This window comes from Mustela lutreola, chromosome 15 (genome assembly GCF_030435805.1).
Source record: "Mustela lutreola isolate mMusLut2 chromosome 15, mMusLut2.pri, whole genome shotgun sequence".
In the NCBI taxonomy this organism is placed as follows: domain Eukaryota; kingdom Metazoa; phylum Chordata; class Mammalia; order Carnivora; family Mustelidae; genus Mustela; species Mustela lutreola.
The window spans coordinates 46,213,801-46,239,683 of NC_081304.1; the positions used below are offsets into that span (position 1 = coordinate 46,213,801).

At 48.0% G+C, this 25,883-nt stretch overlaps 1 protein-coding gene across 4 annotated transcripts in view; it reads left to right on the top strand.

Annotated features, from left to right (window-relative positions):
• Positions 1 to 25,883, top strand: part of RAP1GAP2 (RAP1 GTPase activating protein 2) — a 236,673-nt gene that overhangs the window by 619 nt on the left and 210,171 nt on the right. For 2 of the 4 annotated variants that reach the window (XR_009348166.1, XM_059149694.1), the window contains exons 1-2: positions 9,577 to 9,653; positions 20,924 to 21,040. Coding sequence is in view for 1 of the 4 variants with exons in the window: in XM_059149694.1 (XP_059005677.1) it covers positions 9,604 to 9,653; positions 20,924 to 21,040 (167 nt within the window). In the remaining 3 variants the exon portion in view is untranslated. Of the gene's footprint in view, positions 1 to 80; positions 211 to 9,576; positions 9,654 to 20,923; positions 21,041 to 25,883 lie in introns of those variants that run through there. The other 2 variants (XM_059149701.1, XM_059149700.1) reach the window with 2 other exon arrangements.

The window sequence follows — 25,883 nt, forward strand, 5'->3', positions numbered from 1 at the left end:
GTGGGCGGGGCGGGGGGAAGGGAGGCTGGCAGCGCGCAGTCGGGGGAGGGGGAAACCAGGAACTCCGGAAACCAGGCCTGAGGACCCCGGCGGGCAGAACTCGGAGAGCTGGCTTTGGCTGGGAGCTGAAGGGAAACCCAGAGAACCCGCCGGACGCTTGGCGAGCAAGGGCGCGGCGGGCGGATCAGCACCGCGGACAGCGCTCAGGCGGTAGGCCGCGATCCGCTCCGCCCCTCTGCCCACCGACTGGCGTAGGAATCAGAGCAGTTCCCAACTGGCCCGGGGAAATGTTGGGGCGAGCTAACCAGGGGTTAGGAAACCTATTCTGTGCCTATTGGCAGTGAAGCCACTCCAGACCTCTCACTAGCTGTGTGACCTTGGGTGAGTCACATCACCTCTCTGTGGCCCAGTTGATAAGGCATCCTCTTTCCTGTGAGGGTCCAAAGAGCCAAGAGAAGATCCTTTATAAACTCTGAAGTCCAGAACATTGGTTTTGACACGTTTCACTGTACATGGGAGACTTCTGGACTTGGGCTACTTGGCATCTAATTCGGGCTCTACAAATACCTGTCTCTTCCCTGGACCTTAGTCTCCTGGTCTGTAAAATAGGATAATGATGATCTATGCAGGCTGTAAGTCTTTGATTTGTTGTGAGGATGAAGTAAATTAATATCTGTAAAGTGCTTAAAACAGTGCTGCATGCTCTTTAGGCATTCGTATTCATGATGCAAGGGGCCAGGTCGCGTTGTGTGAGTGGAAGGTAGCCCAGCTCTAGGTAAGTCATTTCCATCCCTACCTTTAGGAGCCAGAGGAAGGGTCTGAGGGAATTCAGATTAAAGGGCTGATCTGACTTTTCCCACATCACTGCCAACCAGACAGTCCATGCCCTGCCCTTTTGGGCCAAATATCCAGAGAAGTCCTCGATCTTTGTCTCCAGAACTGGAAGACTCTGGCATATGGGCTTTGGAGAGGGTTTTGGCAATTCATTTGCCTCGAGGGCACCCTGTCTTCTCTCTGTGAATCCCTTTCCTCCCTGCCCTCCCCATTCAACTTTTAAGCCTTAACTGGACTTAGATGTCAATAAAGGCTTTAAGGGTTCTGGGTGGCTCAGTCGTTAAGTGTCTGCCTTTGGTTCAGGTCATGATCCCAGGATCCTGGGATCGAGCCCCACGTCGGGTTCGGTGCTCAGCAGGAAGCCTGCTTCTCCCTCTCTCACTCCCCCTGCTTGTGTTCCCTCTCTTGCTCTCTCTCTCTGTCAAAACAATAAATAAAATCTTAAAAAGAAAGAAAGAAAGGAGGGCTTTAGATGCTTCTAGAAGATTATAAGCCTCAAAAAGTTGAAGAAATGACTCTCTGTTAGGTCTCTTGACAAGTGGAGTTCCTATTTTGTTCAAAGGCATTTCAAAGCCCACTCTGTAGGAACTCTAGATTCTAGCTGTGCTTTGGGGGGGGCCCAATCCTCAGTAAAATGGGAGAAGTAACATCTACTCTGCCAACAGGTTCATTATGGTGGCGTCAGGGGGTGAGAGTGAATGTGTTTTGTACAGATGGGATTGTTATGACCACATCCTAAATGTTTTTCTCCCTGTTCTGTATCAGCAGCTTTTCACCCCAAACAGTCCTGCTTTAGCTGTGTGTATGAGGGGTGGCCCTACTTCATGTGAAGCTCTAGCCTTGCTCCAAGAAGCACTTCTTACAGAGTTATGCTCTGAGCCAAGCTCCCAGCTGGGCACAGAAGGCCTGGCTTCTAAGGGGTGTCTTCAGGGCACGAACAACATCTCTGGCAACATGTGAAACGACAAAAGATGTGCACAAACACCCATAAAATAACTGAAAGTGATGGGCCAATAGAGATAAGAGAGTAATAGAGTTAGGGCCTGGACTTGGAGAAAGGGGATTCAGGGGCACTTCCTTGAGGACGTGAACAGTCATAAAGCCAGTACACAGAGTAATATTGAGCAAAGCGGACTGCATGGCCCTCTACTTCAGGTTGTAGGGGGACACAGACATGTGTCTGTGGAGATGACACTGGAAATGATGATGTTGATAATAATTAACGTCCATTAAGCACTTTCTTTGTGCTAGGCAATCTACTAAACAGTGCTTAAAAATCTTTACTATTTTCAAAATTAAACTTTTTTTTAAAGTAAACTCTACCCCCAACATAGGATTCAAACTCATGGCCCCGTGATCAAGAGTTGCATGTTCTATAGACCGAGACAGCATGCGTCCCTCAAAATTAAACCCGTAATAAAGTCTAAGGAAACCAAAGAGTATAAAAAGTGTACATTTGGGGCAACTGATGGGCATGGTCAGTGGAGTGAGTGACACTTGGTCTTTGGGTCGTGAGTTCGATCCCCAGGTTGGACGTAGAGCTTACTTAAAAAACAAACACGGTGCATCTGGTTGCCTCAGTTGGTTAAATGTCCAACTCTTGATCTCAGCTTAGTCTTAATTTTAGGGTTATGAGTTCTAGCCCCGAGATGAGCTCCAGGCTGGGTGTGGAGCCTACTTAAAAAAAGACAAACAAGCAAACCAAAAAACAAAAATAGAAATATTAGACTCTTCAAAAAAAATGTACATCTCACATCAGAAATAACCATTATTTTGAGCTGAGCAATTTACCCACATAATGTCATTTAAACTATAGAGAAATCTTATTGGAAAGATTGATTCCCATTTGTAGGTAGAGAAAATGAGACTCAAGAGAGGTCAAATTTAACACCCAGAAGGTAAGCAGTGGAGCCTAGACTCAAACCCTAGCCCAGTCAAGGCCAGAGGTAACTTTGTTAGGCCTCTCAGTGAGGGGCTGAAACCAGCTCTGGAGGAAGGCCTTCACATGTGTCATGAGCTTTAAGTGAAGCTGCATACCAGCTAGAAGAATAAGGTCTGAGTAGCAGAGAAGGCCTAGAATTTCCCTTCATCTCTTTGTGACATCTTAGGATTACCGGCTATCTGAGTTCTGTTTGGGTAACAGTTCTGTATGGGTCAGTGTCCTGGCAGGGAATAGACAGCACATTTAAAATGAGTTAAGGGGGGCGCCTGAGTGGCTCAGTGGGTTAAGCCGCTGCCTTCGGCTCAGGTCATGATCTCAGGGTCCTGGGATCGGGCTCTCTGCTCAGCAGAGAGCCTGCTTCCCTCTCTCTCTCTCTCTCTGGCTGCCTCTCTGTCTACTTGTGATTTCTCTCTGTCAAATTAATAAATAAAATCTTTAAAAAAAATAAAATAAAATGAGTTAAGGGACTATTTGCAAAGCTGTGGTTGGAGTTTAAGGGACAAGATATAGGTAGAGCTCTTAACCATCCCTAGGCCTGGAGGGACAAGAGAAGGCAGTTTGGGGAACTCAGAAAGGGTGGATATGGGGAGAAGAGCGGCCTATTGGGAGCTGTAGCTTTCCTTAAATGGAATCAGTGCACCCACAGAGACCTAGCAGGGAAGGAGCTGAGGAATAAGGAGACTGACCTCACTCTCCTCTGGCCTCCCAATACCCTGCTGATGCATTTTCTAGCCAATCCCAGTCAGCAGCCAGAAGTGAAGGGAGGCCATTGACATTGCCGGGACAGGTTAACTCCGCTTGGGCACAAGCAGGGTTGTAAAAGATGGTGAAAGGTTCTGGAGGGATGAGGTATCTGGCACAACCTTCCTTATTGACTTGGGTCTCATTTGTTGTTCTCTGTCAGGCCACTGCCCATTGAGTGCCCTAGCATTGGTGGGAACCAATACCACCTCTCCATGGAACAAGGAGGCAGGTGACCGAGTTACAGCGGCAGTCTCTTTCTTTTCTTCAAATACCCTGGCTATGTTGTCTTCACCTCCTGAGTTAAGAGTTGGAGCCTAAAGACTACCCACCCTGGGTCCCTTAGGATTCTGTGGCTACAGCGATGGTGGGTAGGGAGTTCTGGGATGGAAAAGCTGGCCAGTGGTCATCTGGGTGAGCCTCTTAGACAGCTCACCTTCCTAATGAAAGATCAAACTGGAGCAAGGCTGCACTCTCCTCAGTGATAGAATACCTGATTTAGGGGCACCTGGATAGCTCAGTGGGCTAAGCCTCTGCCTTAGGCTCAGGTCATGATCTCAGGGTCCTGGGATAGAGCCCCACATCCAGCTCTCAGCTCATCAAGGAGCCTGCTTCCCCCTCTCTTTCTGCCTGCCTCTCTGCCTACTTATGATCTTTCTGTCAAATAAATAAATAAAATCTTTAAAAAAAATACCTGATTTGGACAAGATGGTCTCAAAATCTCAGACCTGAAGTTCAGTCTTTGATTATTCCTAAACCACTAGCATGGCGATGGGAATGAGCTCTGTGTGTGTGTGTGTGTGTGTACTGGGCCGCAGTCTGGCCTCAGATACATACCCTCTGCTTCAACCTTGCTTACATCCACCGTCCTCCCCCTAGGGAAGAGAGCTCAGGAGCTCTCCCAACAGATATTATTGAAATTTCAGGGAGGTTTTCTTAAAATAAATAAATTAAAAACAAGCAAATGGGGCACCTGGGCAGCTCAGCTGGTTAAGCATCTGCCTTCGGGTGAGATCATGATCCTGGTGTCCTGGGATAGAGCCTCACATGGGGCTCCCTGCTCGGTGAAGAGCCTGCTTCTCCCTCTCTCTCTGCCTGCCTCTCTACCTCCTTGTGCTCTCTATCTCCCTGTCAAATAAATAAATAAATAAAATCTTTAAAAGAAATAAGCAGGATAAATACTGAATGTTAGAACCCTAGGGGTTCTGCTACCTATGTCTCAAATACATCATTTTAATTTTATTTATTTACTTTTAAAGATTTTATTTATTTATTTGACACATGGAGAGAGACAAGAGAGAGAGCACAAGCTGGGGAGGTGGCAGGCTGAGGGAGAAGCAGAGACCTGATGCAGGACTCCATCCCAGGACTCTGGGATCATGACCTGAGCCAAAGGCAGCCACTTAACTGACTAAGCCACCCAGGTGGCTACAGATCCATCCATTTTAGATCATGTTCCATGATCTTGGGCAACTAGCTCCAAACTCCTTGGTGATCTGGTGTAACTGTGGCTCCTTTTTTCCTTTATTTTCCCCTAAGTTTATATTAGCTTTTTTTTTTTTTTTAAAGAGTTTATTTTAGAGAGAGTGTGAGTGAGCATAAATGGGGGGAGGGGCAGAGGGAGAAGCAGACTTCCTGCTGAGCAGGGAGCCCAATGATGGGGCTCAACCCCAGAACCCCAAAATCATGACCTGAGCTGAAAGCAGATGCTTAACCAACTGAGCCATCCAGGCGCGCCAGGATTTATATTAACTGTACCACATGATGCTTTTCATTTTGCCTTAAATGTGTCACTTTCTACAGCTTTTTCTTTCTAATATGTTTTATTAGAGAAGTATTAGAACTACACTTTAGAAAGACTGGGAAATGAATGCAATAACAAAACTGTGCCTGTGATCCTATTGCCCTAGTATAACTAATATCACTTGTGAATTATCTTCCAGTATTTTCATATGCATGATGACTCACCTAGTTGTTTCCATGCCATAACTATCTGATTTTTTTCCACCACATTGGATCATAACTTTTTTTTTCACGTTTCTGTATAGTTTTTATAGTTTTGCAACCTCTTAAAAATAATTGGCTATCTATTTCTGCTTGGTTTTTGCCTTTTATTTGTTAGAGATAAATTATTACTTGGGGCACCTGGGTGGCTCTGTCATTTAACTGTCTGCCTTTAGCTCGGGTCACCATCCCAGAGCCCTGGAATCAAGTCCCACATTTGAGTCCCACATTAGACTCCCTGCTGAGCTGGGAGACTGCTTCTTCCTCTGCCCCCTCCCTGCTCGTGCTCTCTCTCTCTCTCTCAAATAAATAAGTAAAATCTTAAAAAAATAGAAATTACTACTTTAAAATGATTTTTTAGGGGGTTGCCTGTGTGGGTAGGCATCCAACTGAGTTGGTTAAGCGTCCAACTCTTGATCTCAGCTCAGGTCTTGATCTCAGGGTTGTGAGTTCAAGCCCACACTCAGTGTGGAATCTACGTTAAAAAAAAAGAAAAAAAAAGATTTTTAGGGAAGCTGGCTGGCTCAGCCAGTAGAGCATGCGACTCTTGATCTCAAGGCCATGAGTTCTAGCTCCATATTGGGTGTGGAGCCTACTTAAAATTGTAAAAAATTAAAAAAAATTTTTTAAATTTCTAATGAAGAAAATAAAGAACCTACAGTCTCATCATCCAGGTAATACAGAATTATATACATATTATAGAGATAATTTCTTTTTATATCCAGACAATTTTTTTTTTTAAGATTTTATTCATTCATTTGACAGATGGAGATCACAAGTAGGCAGAGAGGCAGACAGAGAGAGAGGAGGAAGCAGGCTGTCTGCAGAGCAGAGAGCCCAAAGCGGGGCTTGATCCCAGGACCCCAGGAACATGACCCGAGCTGAAGGCAGAGACCCCAACCCACTGAGCCACCCAGGCGCCCCCAGACAATTCTTAAAAACACCTTAAAAAATAGGACATGTTGATGCTTCAAAGAGTAAAAACCTCCTCATTGTCCATCATTGTTCTCATTGTCCCCGTTGTCTTAAACTTTTCTGCTCAAAGTTTTCCATCATTAATAAGTTCTATGTGTCCTACTTCCTGCTGAGCTCTGAATCCGATAAGTTCCCCACCTGTAACATTTGGCATTAAAAAAAAATCTTTTTCCATTGTATATATAAATATATAATTTTAATATCTTATTTTGTAGTCTTTTTATTTAATATTTGTTATTTTTTTTTAAGTAGGTGCCATGTCCAGCGTAGAGTCCAACACAGGGCTTGAACTCATGACCATGAGATCCTGATATGGAGACCAGAGCTGAAATCAAGAGTTGGACACCCAAAGAACTGAGTTAACCTGGGTTCTCCTGTAGTCTTTTCAACTTAACAATATAGCATGAATATTTTTCTCCATTACAGAGTATAATTCCACTATACATGCAAACTATAGTACAATGTATCAATCCATTTTCTTATTATTTGATAATCAGGTTGTTCTTCCTTTTTTAAAAAGGATTTATTTATTTATTCATTCATTTGAGAGAGAGACAGAGACAGAGAGAGCACAAGCAGGGGGAGAGGCAGGGGGAAAGGGAGCAGCAGACTACCCACTGAGCTGGGAGCCCAACATGGGGCTCAATCCCAGGACCTGTAGATTATGACCTGAGCTGAAGGCAGACGCTTAACCATCTGAGCCACCCAGGTGCTCCTCTACATTTTAAAAAAAGATTTTATTTATTTATTTGAGAGAGAGAGAGAGAGTGAGAGAGCATGAGAGCATGAGTGAGGACAGGGGCAGAGGGAGAGAGAGAAGCAGACTCCCCGCTGAGTGGGGAGCCCAATGTGGGGCTGGAGCCCAATATGGGGCTCGATCCCAGGACCCAGGATCATAACCTGAGCTGAAGGCAGACGCTTAAGCCAGTTGAGGCCCCCAGGTGCCCCTAGTTGTTTCTACTTTTTAAAGTTATAAACTGTAATGTGATGAATATCTTGGTAGTGTAATCATTTGAAAAGTGACTTTTATTGTCGCTATTATTTTATTTTTTCTTATTGCACATATTTAGAAAAATTAGGATATATGGATTAGAAAAAGAGTAAAATAAAAATCATTATGACTTCACCCATCCATACATAAATCACCTTTTTATATGTTCCAATAATTATTCCAGATTTTTCTAACAAATACATTAATATACTAGTTCTTAGGGTGCTTGGGTGACTTAGTTGTTAAGCATTTGCCTTCAGCTCAGGTCATGATCCCAAGGTCCTGGGATTGAACCCCACATTGGATGCCCTGCTCCACCAGAAGACTGCTCTCCCTTTCCCATTCCCACTGCTTGTAAGTTGCCTCTCTCACTTCTTCTCTCTCTGTCAAATAAATAAATAAATAAATAAATAAAATATATATATACGCACACACTAGTTATTTATGGTAACTGATTTCTTCATTATATTTTATTTATTTTAAAGATTTACTGACTTTTTATTATGTATGCTAGACATCATACAGTACGTCATTAGTTTTTTTTTAGATTTTTTAAAAAAAGATTTTATTTATTTATTTGATAGAGAGAGATCACAAGTAGATGTGAACTGTATTTTGTGATGTGAAATAGACACTCCCTACCCCCCAATGGTTAACTAATTGTCCCACCACCAATTCCCCCACCAAATTGAAATACATATCACACACATCTTTGGGGATGATTTCTGGATTTTCTGTTTGTTTCCTTGGTTTCTGTGTTAATTAAACTGGGAAAACTTAAAGAAAGGATACTCAGGGGCGCCTGGGTGACTCATTTAGTTAAGTGTCCAAACCTTAATTTTGGCTCAGGTCATGATCTCAGGGATTCAACCCCTCCTGGGGCTCCCCTCGGGGCATGGAGCCTGCTTAAGATTCACTTTCTCCCTCTCCCTCTGCTCCCCCTCCAAAAGGGATGCTCAAAGGCATTTGGTAGACTCAGAATACCTTTGAAGTTCAAAGACAAGCTACCAACTTACCTTGTCTGTATGTCCTTCCCTGTTTTCTTTTTATATGGTGCCTCTATGTTGGTTACATTCTTATCTCCTTTTGCTTCCTGTCACTTCTTTAGACATGGTGGAAAGCTTTGGTGAGAATTCTTAGGATATATGCAGTCTTGGTTTTCGTTGAACACTGGGGAAGTCACCTATGGATATATATAATGGCAAATGTCAGTAGCTTTTGGATTTCCCTGCAAACTTTTTCAGTACTCCTGGGTATGGCCAACAATCCGTAAGAGGTAGGCAGGCTCTCAGGATCTTCACACTGGAGGCCAGGTTTTCTCCTCTCTGCATGTTTCCCTCCTGCAAAGGATGCAGCTTGTCCTGGTATGGGAGGCAGGTGAATTTGGAGGGCACTCTACAACGTGTAGGCAACCTCTATATTTACAAACATTTCTAAAACTCAGCTGCTTCAAACTAGGCTTGAGAAGCATTCGCTTATGGTGCTGTGGGCCAGACTGGTCTCTGCTCAGTTACAGGAATGTCAGCGATCCTGGGGTGGAAGTAGCTTGAAGCCCGGATGGGCAGCACGCTGGGCCAAGGTCCTACTGTTTTAAATACAGTCACTGTAAAATATTTTTAACAATCTGTAGGGCACACGAATTTTCATTTTAGGGAGAGAGATTTAATTTTTATGCATAACTTTCTAGGGAGGTAGAGCAGGTGTCGTAAGGGAGAAAGGGCTCGTCACTCAGTAAGTCCGGTTTCCCTCGAAGTAGAACTCTGAGAACCTGATTTCTCACGCAGTGCGCCCAAGAAACCCGGCTCTTCCGCACCGCTGGGCAGTGACCCGACCTACTGTGGCCTCGGGAGCTGCGACGCAGGAGCGCGCAGCCAGCACCAGCCCCAAGCCAGCCCCAGCCAGCTCCAGGGGCGGGGCCGCGGCCGCACCGGGGTGAGCGCCGCGAGCCGCACCGACAGGCTCCAGGCGGAGTCGCGCCGCGCCCGCCCCGCCCTCCGGGACCCGCGCCGCGCCCCGCGCCCGCGAGCGCGCCCTCCGCACTGGCCTGCGGCAGCAGGACTTGCCTCCGCCTAGTGGCCCGCCGCGGGCAGGGAGCTGGCGGGCGGCGGGGCAAGGCATGGCGGGCCGCCGGGCGCCGGGGGAGAAGCGCTGGCAGCTGGTGCGCTGGTGAGTGGGCACCGGGGGGGCTGCGGGGCCAGGTGCGGAGCGAACCCGCGCGCCCCGCGCCCCGAGGTCCGGTTGGGCGCGGGAAGGAGCTGGGCGCTGGCCCGAAGTTTCTTCTTGAGCTGAGGTTGCGGGGACAGGTTTACAAGAGAGGCGCCGGACTGGCTGGTCGTAACCATCCCGCGTCCCTGCGCGGGTTATTTGCGGCTCTCCCAAGAGGTCAGCACTGGAACCTGGGACCCTGTCCCTGACGTCAGTCTTTGGGGGACCCTACCCTCCTTCCACAGGCTCATAGGCTGGGTTTTCCTCCTTCCTTTCCCCCCACACCCCAACCTCAGCTTTCTGATTTGTGCCTTGGGGGTCCCCCGCCCACCTCCGTTCCGTCTGCTGCTTTGGTTGGGCCAACGAATTGAGCCCCAGGGGCACAACCCACAACCTTCAGCGGCCCTGTTCAAGGAGATAGCCCTATCTATACAGGGACCTCTAAGGATGGGGCACTTTGGAGTTGGGGGCTCAGAGATGGGGGCTTAAAGGTGAAGGAAGAGGTCCCTGAGTAGGTGGGTCGTTGCCCCTGCCCCCACCGCAGTCCTGCCCAGGCCTTCGGGTATCAGGTTACCTGACTGCAGGCTGAGCCGGTTTCAGACACAGCAGCACCGGGAGTCACCTGGGTTGGGCCTATGTCCCCAGTGTCCAAACGAACATTGAGGGCTGCTTCGGCTGAAGGCCTGACCTCTGCTTGGTGGGATTTCGAATACAAGGTAACCTGCTTTGGGAGAAGTCAAAAAAATCAAAGGAGAATGTCTGGCTGGGGCCCCTCCCCATTCCACATCTCCACATCATCCCACCTACACCAGGACCAGGGAGCATCTCTGAAGTAACATTGTGGACACATCGAACCAGGCATATTCTGTAAATGGAATACAAAGAAGAATAATATCATCAATAATAACAACCTGAGCTTCTTGCACACTTTATTCTGTCTCCAGGATTGGGGTGTTGCAGTTAGTCTTCATAGTGATGCTCAGAGGAAGGTATCAGCATCCCCATTTTACAGATGAGGAAACTGAGGCTTGGAGAAGGAAAGTGGTTAGTCAAGGCCACCCAGCAAATAAGTGGCCGAGTCAGGGTTTCTGCCCAGGTCTTGCCCAGGGGGTTAACTTCTCCTCTGTTTTGCCTATACCTGGACTATCCCACCCAGCCTGTCTGGACGGCCAAGTTCCCATTGTCAGAAAACTCTAACATGTCAGAGCAGAAGGGGTCATTGGGTTTCCAGCCTGCTCAGCCCACCTCTGCGCTGGGAAGATCCCAAAAGTCAAAGTCCAAGTAATCAAAATTGTCATTTAGAAGTGGAATCACTTTTTAAATTAAGCCACCAGTACATAAAACAGATAAAAGTAGAGTTAATCTGCTTAAAGAGTTAGTAGAAAGCTGGCAGTTACTTAGTGTCCTCTCCCTGGTAAAGAGGCAGTACCCCAGGACTGCAGGACCTCTCAGATCAGTGTTCTTAGTTTAATTCCTCCCCCGCTTCATAGAGGAGGAAATAGGAAGTTTTAAAGGGGTAGAGCTTAGATTCCTGGTCTGAATCTCTCTCTTTCTCTGCCCTGATGCTGCCTGACTGGGTTGGATCTTGGGCTGAACCGAATGATGCATGAATTTTTGTTAGTGCCCTAATTAGGTTTGGGGTTACTTTTCACCCCCAGGTAAAAGTCCATTGCTGTGAGAAGGTCCTGAAGATGTGGCTTGAGTGGTCAGGCATTTGGTAGGGAGCACTCTTGAGGGCAGGACACCCTCTGATCCTCTTGGCATGCTCCCAACATGACAGCCTTGGCCCCTCATTCCAGAATTTCACGTTGACTTGGTTTGCTCCACTCAAACTGGCTCAAGAGAAAAAGGGGATTTATTGGCTCACAGAACTGAGAACTCCAGGGACTTTTCATGTTTCAGGCACAACTGCTCCCAGGCACTCAAATGTCACCAAATAATGCTCTATGCTCATCCCTCTGTTTTTCTGTTTTGCTTTTAGTCCCTTGTGGAGGCAAGTGGGCTATCAGCAGCTGTAGGCAGTTCTCCAGTTAGCAACCCTCATGGAAAGAGCTCTCCTTTCTCAGTGGTCTCAGCCGGCTTCAGGATGTCATGTCATTGGCCTGGCTTGGGTCATATGACCATCCTAGAGCCAATCACCAGGATCAGGGGGATGGACTGCTCCCTTTGGCCAGGTTGGGCCATGTGCCCACATAGGGAGCTGAGGGCTGGGGTCACCAGTACCTCAACCACAGAATTTTGAGTGGTAGAGAGGGTGACGAATGGTAAATTATTGGGCAACAAAAACTGTTGCAAATCCACAATAAAGCTAAAAGGTAAATTAGACACTGGATAATAATATTTACACAAAACAGGCTGACTGCTAATTTGCTAAATGTAAGAAGTGCTCTTATAAATAAGCTTGAAGGAGCGCCTGGGTGGCTCCCTTAGTTAAGTGTCCGATTCTTGATTTGGCCCAGGTGTTAATCTCAGGGTCGTTGAGATGGAACGCCTCATGGAGCCCTGGGTCAGGCTCCACATTCAGCAGGGAGGGAGTCTGCTTCTCTCCTTTTCCCTCTGCCCCTCCCCCCGCTCAGGCTCATGCTCATGCGCGCGCTCCGCTCTCTCTCTCTCTAAAATGAAAAAATACATCTTAAAAAAAAAAACAAACTTAAAGAGAAAAAAAGATAAGGAAGAAACCACCCCTGACTCCTGACTAGGTGGCTTAAACAACAGACATTTTCTGACAGTTATTTTCTGACAGTTTTTTTCAGACAGTTTTCTGACAGAAAACAGACGTTTTCTTACAGTTCTGGAGGCTGGAAATCTAAGATCAGGATGCTAGCATGGTCGGGTTCTGGGGAGAGCCCCCTTCCTGGCTTAGGGCTGGCTGCCTTCTCCCTGTGTCTTCCACATGGTGAGAGAGCATAGAAGCTCTTCTGGTGTCTCTTCTTATAAGTACTTGAATCCTATTGAATCAGGGCTTTACCTAACCTTAGTTCCACAAAGGCCCCAGTAGAGTTGTATTGCAGGGGTAGGTCCTCAATGTATGAATTTGAGGTGGGGAGTGAGCGGACAGGGACACGAACTCTCAGTCCATAATAGTTACCCAGAAACACTTGGGAGTCTCAATGGTGAATGATTCAGGCTCAACACCCTGGAAGCTGGTGGATGCTGCTCGGGGTCTCATTGGGGGAATGATGTCTGAACGTGAAGCAAGGGAGCCCATATGTGGGGATCGCTGCAGAAAGAGCTCATACAGAACAAGGACCTCCCCACAGCAGTGTAGTCTCCACCAGGCTGTGCAGGACTGGTGTTCAACAGTGCCACCTTGTGGTGCTGAGAGCAAGCGCACTAGAGGGCTGTGGGCTACAGTTCTCTCTACATCTGGTATTTCAGAAGCAGAACTGAGGAAGGCTTTGGGGTTTGGGGAGCATTCAAAAGCAAGATATTAAACTTTATAATGTAATAACGGAGGTTGAGGGGGGAGGAGATCCGATCAAATTCTTACCCTAAGGTATAGATATAGTGTGTACCAGTTCCACAGGAAATGAACACATCTGTCGAGCTGTTGAACTCCTTGGTAATAAAAAGATTTTCAGCTGTTCAGATCAGCTACTCTTTTAATGTGCTCATGGTACATAAGAGCAGAGACACATCTAAATAGCCACAGAATATGGGGCAAGGCTTTAGTAGTTCTCTCATAAAATAAAATGCTTCAAGTGATTTTTAAATGTGAAAATCCGGGGCATCTGGATGCTTTAGTTGGTTAAGCATATGCCTTTGGCTCAGGTCATAATCCCAGAATCCTGGGATCGAACCCTGCATCAGGCTCCCTGCTGAGCAGTAAGGTCTGTTTCTCCCTTTCCCTTCACCCCTCCACCTGCTTGTGTACACTCTCTCTCTCAAATAAATAAATAAAATCTTTTAAAAAAGTGAAAACTCAAGGCAGGACCACTTTTAATCTTTACCTGTAGTAAGCTGCCATGTTCAGATTTGTTGGAGAATTAAAATCTTTTGAGAGTTAGGATATTTTATTATTATTATTTTTTTAAAGATTTTATTTATTTATTTGACACAGAGAGACACACAGAGAGAGGGAACACAAGCAGGGGGAGCGGGAGAGGGAGAAGCAGGCTTCCCGCTGAGCAGGGAGCCTGATGTGGCGCTCGATCCCAGGACCCTGGGATGGTGACTTGAACCGAAAGCAGACGCTTAAGGACTGCCACCCAGGCGCCTCTAATGTTCTTTTTTTGTTCTAGGGTCCCATCCGGATACTGCATTACATTTAGTTGTCATGCCTTCTTAGGATCCTGTTGGCTGTGACAGTTTCTCAGGCTTTCCTTGTTTTGTTTTGTTTAAGATTTTTATTTATTTATCTGAGAGAGAGAGACAGAGAGAGACAGAGAGAGAGCGAGAGCACAAACAGGGGAGTGACAGAGGGAGAGGGAGAAGCAGACTCCCCGCTGAGCAGGGAGCTTGACAAGGGCTGCATCCCAGGACCCCGAGATCATGAACTGAGATGATGGCAGATGCTTAACTGATTGAGTCACCAAGGTGCCCCCTGGACTTTCCTTGTTTTTGATGACCTTGACAGTTCAGGAAGTACTGGTCTTTTTGTAGAACATCCCCTAACTGGAATTTGTTGGATGTTTTTCTCACAATTAGAGAAGAACCCTTATGATTAAGGGCTATGAGTTTTGGGAGAAGGACCACAGGAATGGAGTGCTGTGTCATCACATCATATCGAGGATCGAGGCTACATACCATCATCAGGATTTATCACTGTTGATATTGACTTTGGTCACCTGGCTGAGCTAGTGTTTGTCAGGCTTCTCCACTGAAAGGTTACTGTTCCCCTCCCTCTTCCCACAGAGTACTCTTGGGAAGGAAGCTACTGTATGAGGCTCACCTTTAAGTAGGGCAGAATTGTGACCTGCTCCCTAGAGGGCAGAGTTTTTACATACATTGTTTGGAATTCTTGTGCATGGAAGATTTGTCTCTTTCTCCCCTTTATTTTATGTATTCATTTATTTGTATCAGTATGCACTCATGGATGTTTGCTCTTATAAAAAGAGCTTTATTTTTAAAATTAAAAAAATGTTCTTTTAAAGATTTATTTATTTGAGTGAAAGAGAGAGAGAGCACGCGTGCGAGCTAGCAGGGGGTGGGGCAGGCAGAGGGAAAAGGAGAAGCAGACTCCCTGATGAGCAGGGGGCCTGACCCAGGACTCAATCCCAGGATGCTGGGATCATGACCTGATCCGAATACAGACGCTTAACTGTCTGAGCCACCCAGGGGCCCCCAGAGCTTTATTAAAATAGAATTCACAAATCCTACAACTCACCCATTGAACGTGTAAAATTCAATGGCTTTAAGTATTTCACAGAGTTGTGCAACCATCACCATAATCAATTTTAGAACATTTTCATCTCCCTGTAAATAGCCCCATAACCACTACCTCTATTAGCTTCCAACGCCCCTCTCACCCCCTCCCCGCAAGCCCACCCTTAGGCACGGACAAATCTGCTTTCTTTATGGATTTGCTTATTCTGGACATTTCATATGAATGGAATTGTACAGTCTGAGGTCTTTTGTGACGGACTTCTTTCACTTAGCCTGCTGTTGAAGCCTCAGGGTTCAGTGCCTGCCTGACCTACCCCAGTGTTCAGCTGAAAAAAATAACCTGTAAACCTGTAACCTGTAAAGTGCCTGACCTTTTTCTTTTTTGGTGATGGGTTGTGTCCTTCTGGAGGGGTCACCCCACCCCCACAACCTGCGGTCTGCTTCTAGGAGCAGCTTCCATCCTCCCTCTTTTCATACCCTTCAAAATGTCCCTGACAATGCCCCAGGCTTTGGCCCCTACTCTCCCAGGGATAATCTGAGAAGGTGCTTCTTGTTCAGGTTTTAATGGTTGAGAGTGGCTTACAGGGTGAGCCTCTGTGGTGTTTAATCTCTCCTTGAGTACAGTTCAACAGGATTTCAGGTACATGGCAGGTTAATGAGGGATGTACGTGGGGATGGGTGGTGTTTCTTCAGAGTGGTCCAATATAGCAAACCCGCTAAGTTAATAAATTGGATTCATTAATAGAGATCACCTGTGTCAGAGCATTCTAGAAAGGAAGCTTCCCCAGGCTGTGATGACTTGGCGCAGTTGTTGTTGTGACCCGCCGTTGTTGTTGTGACCCTTTGGTGAGGGGTCTGCATGAGGATATTGCAGGGGTTTCAGAGGTGCTCAGACACTATCTTGACAGCAGGAGACAGACAGGCGTGTAAATGACTCATATAAAGGCAGATAGAGAGCAACATTTTGATCAAAGTTAAGCGAGGCCTGCCTGGAGTCCTGGCTCTTCCATTCTGGTGAGAGCATTGGGGCAGACTCTTAGAGGCAGTGTGGTTTGAGGGGTTGCAGCGAGGCAGATTTGGGGTAGAGATGGAGGGAGGGCAGTTCAGGTTAGAGCAAAGCCTGAGCGAGGGCTCCAAGGTAAGAACAGGCAGGGCATGCTTAGAGAAGGACAAACAGATGAGACAGACAGATGCGGGGGCTCCTATGTGTGATGTGGAGGGGGGTGGGATGATCTGGTGGGAAAGGCTGGAAGGGAACAAAGTGGGAGCGCTTGGACTCTCAGGGGAGCGGTTTGGAGGATACCTGATATGCAGACTCTAACACTGTGGTAATGTGATACGCAGACACTAACAGTTTTGGGCAGGGGTCTGGGAGCTGGTATGGAGGAGGGAGAGTGTGTGTGTGTGTGTGTGTATGTATATCTGTGTGTAGGGGGCTGGTTAGGAGGACACTGGATGCCATGAGCTGACTACATGTGTGACCTCAGACAAGTTGACTTCCCTCCCTGGCCTCTTCTTCCTCATCTCTAAAATGGGATCCACCCATTCCAAGGGGCTCACTGCAAGCCTTAGAGGGGGTGGATCTGTCTGTTGTGGGTAAAGCATGTAAGACCTGTGACTTGGTGAAATTGGTGAAGGCTGATGGGGATGGTGGGGAGTGAAAGGGATAAAGATGACCACGTGGCAACGGACTCACTCACATTATTTCATGTAATCCTTGCCCCAACCCTTCAAAGTGGGTGTTATCGTCACCCCCATTTTATATGTGAGGAGTCTGGGACTCGGGGTGGACAAATTGCTCATCTACTGTTGGTAAGTGGAATCCAGGCCAGGGTGCCCACAGAGGCAGACGGGGTGCTTATAGCTGACATGGTTTGCATTCCTGGTTTACATTACACACAGAGGCATGGGGTGGGGGGTGGTGGTGAGTGAGGAGAGAACTGGGGGAGGGGTGGTTCCTGAGTGGGTCTACTTCTCCTGCAGCCTGCGGGCCTGCGTGTGCTTGGTGGGGTCAAGGGCAACCCTAGTATGGTCTATCATCCTGGAAGTGAGGGGACATCACTAGCAGGTTTTGGTTCTGCCACATCTTTGGGCAAGACTGTTCTGGGCCTCCTGTCCTCATCCTGTAAAATAAAGCTGTTGGAACAGATGAGTGACCTCTTGATCACTAATGACCTAAGACTTCATGATCAGAGGATCAAAAAGATACTTTTTGAAAACATAGTATACCTGTATGGTTCAAATTGAAGAAGCACTATGCAGTGCTCCTCAGCCGCTCAGTTCCCCTTCTTGGAGACAAGTGGTGTCATCAGTTTCTCCCGCAGAGATCACAACAGTGTCATTCAGGACTGAGTCCCAAGGAGTCCAAGGACTAGGAAAGGCATGGAAACTTGTCATCAGAAGAGGATGGGATTAATCAGGGTGGGATTCCTGGAAGAATCACGTTTTGAGCTGGGTTTTACTGGAGGGGAGTCATCTTGGGGCAGGAAGCATATCACAGAAGAGAGTCATGTCCCAAATGAAAGTCACGATCTTCCCTCACAAACCTGTTCCTGTCCAGCGTGAATGGCACTGTGGCCAGCTGCTGGCTCCAGCTAGGAACTGGGAAACAGCTCTGCTGCCTGTCTCCCCTTCACCCACATCCAACCCATCACCAGGTACAGCTAACCCTCAAGAGTCCTCTCATTTTACTCCACGTCCAGCACTGTCCCCTGATACAGGTCACCACAGTCCCCTCTGGACTCCTGCAAGACCCCTTCCCTGGCAGCCCTGCCGTTTTCCACCCAGCAGCCTGGATGTTCTTCCCCAAATGCCCCTGGGATCATGTGGAGAGTGAAAGGAGACAAGTGCTCTGATGTGGGAGGTCCCAGGACCCATGAAAGCACTCTGCTCTCTCTGCCCTCCCATCCCCTGCCTTCTGGGAACTCCCCTCGCCCAGAAGATAGCCAGGCTCATTGGGCAGAATCACAGCAGCTGCACAAACATTCTGCAGTTTGTAGTTTCTCCCTCCTGCCCCCATATTCTATGTGGAATAGGTAATACCTCTCCTGTATGAAGACAAACTTTTTTTTTTTTTTTTAAGATTTTATGGATTTAGGGACGCCTGGGTGGCTCAGTTGGTTAAGCAGCTGCCTTCGGCTCAGGTCGTGATCCCAGCGTCCTGGGATCGAGTCCCACATCAGGCTCCTTGCTCAGCAGGGAGCCTGCTTCTCCCTCTGTCTCTGCCTGCCATTCTGTCTGCTTGTGCTTGCTCTCTCCTCCTCTCTCCCTCTGATAAATAAATAAAATCTTAAAAAAAAAGATTTTATGGATTTATTTGACAGAGAGAGACACAGTGAGAGAGGAAAAGAGGGAACACAAGCAGGGGAGTGGCAGAGGGAGAAGCAGGCTTCCTGCTGAGCGGGGAGCCCAATGAGGGACTCCATCCCAGGACCCTGGAATCATGACCTGAGCCAAAGGCAGATGCTTAACTAACTGAGCCACCCAGGTGCCCCCAAAACATACATTGTTACAATCACTCTCCCATGCCCCCCTTCACCCAGTTCTCCCTCTCCCCACCCAGCTAACTATTTTTATTAGCTCTTTTGTTTCCAGAGTTTCTCTCTATAAAGATAAAATATGAGTTCATATTTTATCCCCTCCCCCCACTTTTAAAAAATTTATTTATTTATTTGAGAGAGAGACAGTGAGAGAGAGCATGAGCGAGGAGAAGGTCAGAGAGAGAAGCAGACTCCCTGTGGAGCTGGGAGCCCGATGTGGAACTCGATCCCGGGACTCCAGGATCATGACCTGAGCCGAAGGCAGTCGTCCAACCAACTGAGCCACCCAGGCATCCCCCCACTATTTTTTTTAAAGATTTAATTTATTTATCTGACAGAGATCACAAGTAGGCAGAGAGGCAGGCAGGGGTGGGGGGAAAGCAGGCTCCCTGCTGAGCACAGAGCCCAATGTGGAGCTCGATTCCAGGACCCTGGGATCATGACCTGAGCTGAAGGCAGAGGCTTTAACCCACTGAGCCACCCAGGCATCCCCTCCCCCCACTTTTAATATAGATTACACATACAGCTATTTCTTCACTTTTTTTTTTCCTCTTAACAATGTATCTTGAAGATCTTTGCATGATAGGGAACAGAGAACACCTTCATTTAAAGTATTTTTAATGACTGCATCCTGTTTTTTCCATATGGATGTACTATGATTTATTTAACTAATTTCATACTGATGACTGCTTAGGCTGTTCCCAGACTTTTGTTCTTATAAACAATGCCACAGAGGGGCACCTGGATGACTCAGTTGGAAGAGCATGAGACTCTTGATCTTGGGGTTTAATCTTGGGGTTATGAGTTTGAGCCCCATGTTAGGTGTAGAGATTACTAAAAAAAAAAAAACCTTCAAAACCAACCAGACAAACAAACAAAACCTTAAGAAAACAACAACAAATGCCCCAGATACCCTTGTTCACATGCTAGAATCTGTAGATAAATTCTCTGAAAGTGGATCCTTCTGCTACAGAGGAACTGCACTTCTAATTTATTTTTAAATTAAATTAAAAATATTCTTAAAGATTTTATTTTTTTATTTTTTAAAAGATTTTATTTATTTATTTGACACACCGAGAGAGAGAGAGAGATCATAAGTAGGCAGAGAGGCAGAAACAGGCTCCCCACTGAGCAGAGCCTGATGCGGGGCTCGATCCAGAACCCTGAGATCATGACCTGAGCCAAAGGCAAAGGCTTAACCCACTGAGCCACCCAGGCATCATCCCCTAAAGATTTTATTTTTAAGCAATTTCTGTACCCAACATGGGGACTTTAACTTAGAATCCTGAGATCAAGATTCACACTCTCTACTGACTAAGCCAGCCAGGTGGCCCTGCACTTGTAATTAGGCAAGTGTTGTGAGGTTCTCCTGCAGAAGATTTATACCGACTGACATTCTTGCCGGTAATGTATCCCTAATCTATCGTATGGATATATTTGCTCATGTGACTATTTGGTGGTTTCTCTCTCCATACGATTGTAAACTCCAGGGATTAAGTCTCTATTGCTCATCATCACAGATACTCAGTAAATGTTGAACTCATGAATGGATTCACATATCTACCAGAAGCGGGTAGCCAGAGAGGGAGGAACCCATTTGTCCTCACTGTGCCCAGCCCAGCTTCCTCCATTCCTACTGTAGACTCACTTTCCATCCAGACAGTGGCTGAGACCCTGTGAGAGTTTCTGGAAGAAACTAACCCTGACATCTGACTCATGAGTACCACTTCAGGGCAGCCCTTCTCCTGCTGTGAAATCAAGAAGTCCAGTATCTCAGTCCTATAAGGAGCTTGGAAAATAAACCCTGGTCTAATGCTTGAATCCCCTGCCCAGCCTCTGGTTACATACTTCCAGTGACAGGGAACTCACCCCTTCCAAGTGACTCCTTTCAACTTCAGATAGCTAACATTTATTTATTTATTTATTTACTTATTTATTTATTATTTTTAAAGATTTTATTTATTTGACAGACAGAGATCACAAGTAGGCAGAGAGGCAGGCAGAGAGAGAGGGGGGAGGCAGGCTCCCTGCTGAGCAGAGAGCCCGATGTGGGGCTTGATCCCAGGACCCTGGGATCATGACCTGAGCCGAAGGCAGAGGCTTTAACCCACTGAGCCACCCAGGCACCCCCAGATAGCTAACTTTTAGAAAGCTTCTCCATTGTTGAGTTGAAACCCTGTAGCTGCATCCTCTTCAGGGTATTCCAACTGGGACCTTGTAGAAACAGGGCTTTCTGGCAGATGAGTAGTGGGGAGGTTTGGGGACAGGTACCCCTCATCTTTTTCTAGCAAGCCAAGTGAACTTTCCAAAGAAGCTGTGCAGAGCACGACCTGCCTATCTCCTCACTCTGTCCTGTCCTGCCCACAGGTACGTGCAGGAGGGACGGTTCCGAATTGAGGAGAGGACATTGACAGCCTTCCAGTGGCTCTACAGCCCACAGCAGCATCGTATCCTCAGCCGTGCCGACCTTGAGTCTCCCTCCAGGTAAAGGGACCCACAGCCCTTACTCTCCAAAGGTCATACTTATGTAGCTAGCTGCACACAGGTCTGCAAATCTGCCATGGGGACCACTGCCCTCACTGGCAGAGGATCCTCCTCCCAGCGTTCTGGAAAGAGTATGTCAGCCTGGGTGCTAGTTCAGCCTAGAAGGCACAGAGTGATTTGAGGGAGCTCACTGCCTCTGCTTTTTCCTCTGTAAAATGGGTATGATTATCATGAAGATCATGAGTCTCAAGGGATTTCTTTTTTTTTTTAAAGATTTTATTTATTTATTTGATAGAGAGAGATCACAAGTAGATGGAGAGGCAGGTAGAGAGAGAGAGAGAGATGGAAGCAGGCTCCCTGCTGAGCAGAGAGCCCGATGCGGGACTCAATCCGAGGACCCTGAGATCATGACCTAGGCTGAAGGCAGCAGCTTAACCCACTGAGCCACCCAGGCGCCCATGAGTCTCAAGGGAAATGATGCCTGCAGAGAATTCTAAGGCCTAGGAGTCAGGTGGTTCCTCTTTAAGAGGAAGAGTGGCTGGAAGATTGGCTGGGCAGCCTCCCCACCCCTCCTTGACCTGGGTGGGTGGAGCTAGTCTTGCCTTCCTCCTCTCCTCCTTCCCTTCTCAGAAGTCCAGCTGGGAGCCTGCGTCTGAGTGAGGGGCTGGGAGAAGAGGGCTTTTGCTGACCCAGATTCCTGCTCCCAGGCTCCTGCCCTCTCTTCCACCACACTGGATAGATGTGACAAGCATTAGTGGTCTCCACAGGGATCCTGGGTAAACCTGCTGTGGCCTCACCCCCTTCCCAAGGCTTTTGCTAGACCTGATCTTGAACTTTCTTCCACATTCCCCCTCAAGGGGAACTAAAGTAGCAGGACCCTCACAGCCAAGAATGAGCCGGCCACACCTCCCTGGGGTGGTTTAAATGAAAGAAGAGTGGAGGTGGTATCATTTGGGGGGGTATGTCATGGGCTGGCCCACAAGAGAACAGGGGTAGTGTTCTACCGTTGCTCCCCAGATGACCCCAGGAATAAGATTTAGAAGTTGGTGGGAGACTTCACCTCCTAGATATCTGCCCGCAATCCTGTTTAGCTAAGAGCAGTGCTCTCTCTTGTCTCATCAAGCTTTCAGTAGGTATGGGAAATAGCGAGTTGGTTGGGTACTCTGGATATCGGTCTGACACTCTGGAAGAAGAATGAATTGGATGATGATGTGAAAGTGACAGGAACTCTGGGAAGGGTGACTCGGGCCACCTGGGAACTCTCAGTAGTTAATGAATGGGTAGTCAGACAAGCGTCCTGGATTCCAGAGGTTGGATTTCAGATAATGTACAGAAAAGACAGAAGATTCGCTGGAGCATGAGGCAAGACTATTAGGAAGGGTGCCAAGGGACGCCTGGGTGGCTCAGTTGGTTGGACGACTGCCTTCAGCTCAGGTCATGATCCTGGAGTCCCGGGATCGAGTCCCGCATCGGGCTCCCAGCTCCATGGGGAGTCTGCTTCTCTCTCTGACCTTCTCCTCGTTCATGCTCTCTCTCACTGTCTCTCTCTCAAGTAAATAAATAAAATCTTTAAAAAAAAAAAAAAAAAAAAGGAAGGGTGCCAAAATGAAATTCTGAGTGTATATCAGTGAAAATGCTTGCAGGGGAAAAGAAAGAGGCTGGTGTGGTGTGGGAGAGGCTAGTGACACATGGACAGGAAGGCCACAGGGTCAGGTCACTTGCAGGCAATGTGCAAAACCCTACTGTGTGCCATTCCCCTCTGATATACTAAAGTAGGTTCTCCCTCCCCTTCTCTCCTTGCTTTCAAAGCGCGTGCCATGATCTGACATTCTCTTGTTTGTCTATTTGTTCATTGTCCATGACAACGCCCCTCCCCCGACCATGTAAGCTTTATGAGGGCAGGGCCTTTTCCAGCTTGTTCTTTGCTGTGTCCTGAGGTTCTGTGTCAGAGAAGGAGTTCATGAAGCAGGTACTGGGGGAAAGACAAACAAGGGCAATGCAGGCACAGAATCTGTAGGAAGGCTGGGAGAGAGGCTAGCCTCCTGGACTCCATGACAGGTGGGCCAGTTGTACCTGCCCAGGGTAACAACAAGGCAAGAAGAGGAGGCTGAGACCTCCTGCCCATTCCGGTGGCCCAGAGCTGACAGAGCTGCTCTGTCTTCTGAGTGGAAGGCCAAGAACGCATTTAAGAGTCACAGGAGTAGAGCTGAGTCCTTGGAGGAGGGCTGCAATCCTAAGACGGGATGGAGCCGTTTGGAATAAAATCAGCTCTCATACTTGGGAAGGCTCCATCCCAGGGGAGTTGAAGAGGAGGCTGCCTTACTCTGTGATAATTTCTGTGACAGAATATTAATAGTTAACGTTTTAAGTGCTTATTATGTGTCATGTGTAAATACTTTGTAAGAATAAATTGATTTAATCTTCATAACAAGGCTATGATTTAAGTACTCTTTTTTTTTTTTTTTAAAGATTTTTATTTATTTATTTATTTGACAGAGAGAGATCAGAAGTAGGCAGAGAGGCAGGCAGAGAGAGAAGAGGAAGCAGGCTCCCTGCTGAGCAGAGAGCCCGATGTGGGACTCGATCCCAGGACCCTGAGATCATGACCTGAGCCGAAGGCAGCGGCTTAACCCACTGAGCCACCCAGGCGCCCTGAGTTAAGTACTCTTGTTCTCCCCATTTTTCAGATGACTCAACCGAGGCACAGGGGTTAAATAATAGCTAGTAAGTTGCTATGCATGTAACCACCATGCACCCTGCCTCTCAGAGAATAAGGCACATGCCCAAAGGCAGGAGACAGCTAAGGTAATGTCTGTCTTGACAAGGAGGAAATAACTCCAGAAACTGTATATAGGGAACTCAGGATTTGTCTGGGTCAATTTCAGAGTTGATTTCTAAAGAGAGGATTTGAGAATTCAGCACGTGAATTTCCTGAGAACCCATTCTGCTGGGAGAAGCTTATTTGCTTTCCCGATTAGTTTTCTAGACTAGAAAGTAGGTTGATGGTGGCGGAGCAGAAGACTAGTTCTGAGTTTGATGAGTGGGCTGCCAGTGGCTGCATCCTGCTCCACATGGAGAGCTGGTGACATTGCTGGTGGCAGGAACTGGGCACCACCCCAACAGACAAGATGGCAGACTTGAGATCCATAGTGCCCTGGAGGCTGGATTCCTAAGTCCAAGTCTAGCAGGTACAATTTAACAGGGATGAATGAGAAATTTATTTTGGCCTCCAGTCCTGCCTATACCTGGAGTGAGACAAGGGACTCAGAGGTGTCTGATGGGTTCTGACTGCCTCTAAGCTGGGGTCTAGCCCCATGATTTAGGTTTTAAGAACATGCTCGCATCTCGAGGCTGTAAGAGCTTGGGGCAGAATCCAGGGCAGGGGAAGGGAAGGCCCTGCCGTTCTGAGTCTCAGAGGAAGGTTCCTCTAATAGGAAGTTTCCTTCTTCTGTTCATTTGTTTGGCGGGCACGGACTGAGTGCCTTTTCTCTGGTAACACCATGCCAGGTATGACCCTGGAATGGCTGAGCAGGTTGCATTTCAGGATGATGGATAGAGCTGCTGAAGGGACTCAGACCATGGGTTGGCCACCTCTGTCTTCCTTTCTTCCTTCACCCTGCTCTGAGTCAGGCTTTGGTGTTGCAGGGCCTCATTGTGAGACAGAAAAGGATTCTGCCTCCATGGGGCACATATTCTAGTGGGAGACAGACCACAGACACATAGACAAGAGAATTCCCTATGGCGATCAGTGTGCTGAAGGTGCTAAAACAGGGCATCGAGAAAGTGTAACCAGTGTGTGTGTGTTTGGGGGGGGGGGGTTTGGATGAGGTGGAAGGCTTCTCTGAGAAGATGAGTCCTGAAGGACACAAAGGGCAGCCATATGGAGAAGCTGCTGGTGGATGGGGGAAGGGGACACAGGAGATGTGATGGAAGAGAATTGCAGGGGCAGGAAACAGCAAGGACAAGGCCCTAAGTATATTCTAGAAGCAGAAAGCCACCGTGGCCACAGCAGGGCGATGCCATGGTCAGCAGATAAAAGGGAGGCAGATTTCCATGAAGCTTAAGAATGGCTTTCTAGCACTTAGATTTGCCTGAGGACGGTGTGGGCTGCCTCCTGAGGGAGGGAGCTTCTCATCCCTGAGGTGTATAAGCCATGTTCCAGAGGCCGCCTGGTGTGGAGGTTACCAAGAAAAGGACTGAGGCATCCCAAAGGCTGCCTACAGGACCCCTTCATTTCTTCAACCCCTTCAACCTCGGGAGCGTCCCTGGTTTGGCGGAAGCTGGAAAGAAGTCTGTGGAGTGAATGAAGGAAAGCTCCCAGGTGCCAGGTGCAAAGCAGGGGCAGTTTCAGGGGTTTGGTGATCCCAGAGGCCTCCTACTTCCAAGTCCAGGTAACACTGTACCTCCTCCCTAGGTCCACCCCCACAAAGCTGGAGACCAGGAACCTAGGGATCTTTCCCCACCTCCCTTCCCTACAGCCCCGGGGCCCCACGCTCCAGAAACTTCTGTGGGCTGGTGGGCTGTTCCCTCCTCTCCCCGGGGTCCCTTGGGTGCGCCTGCTCCGCCTCGCGCCTTTGTTCCTGAGGAGCCGCCTCAGGCAGTTTCCTAACGCCGGCGGCGGCTAGGGCTTCCCAGCTGCGGGCTCCGCGCTCGGGACCCGCCGCACCCCCCACCCCGCCGCGCCCGCCCGCCCCCCGACCCTCCCTGTGCGCCCCTTCTGCAGGGGCGCAGCAGCGTGCGGGGCGAGCGGAGCCGGGCCGGGCCGGGCCGGGCCGGGCCCCGGGCCGCGGCGTCTCCGGCGGCGGAGGGGAGCGGGCCGGGCGCGCCCGTAGCAGGCGCGGGC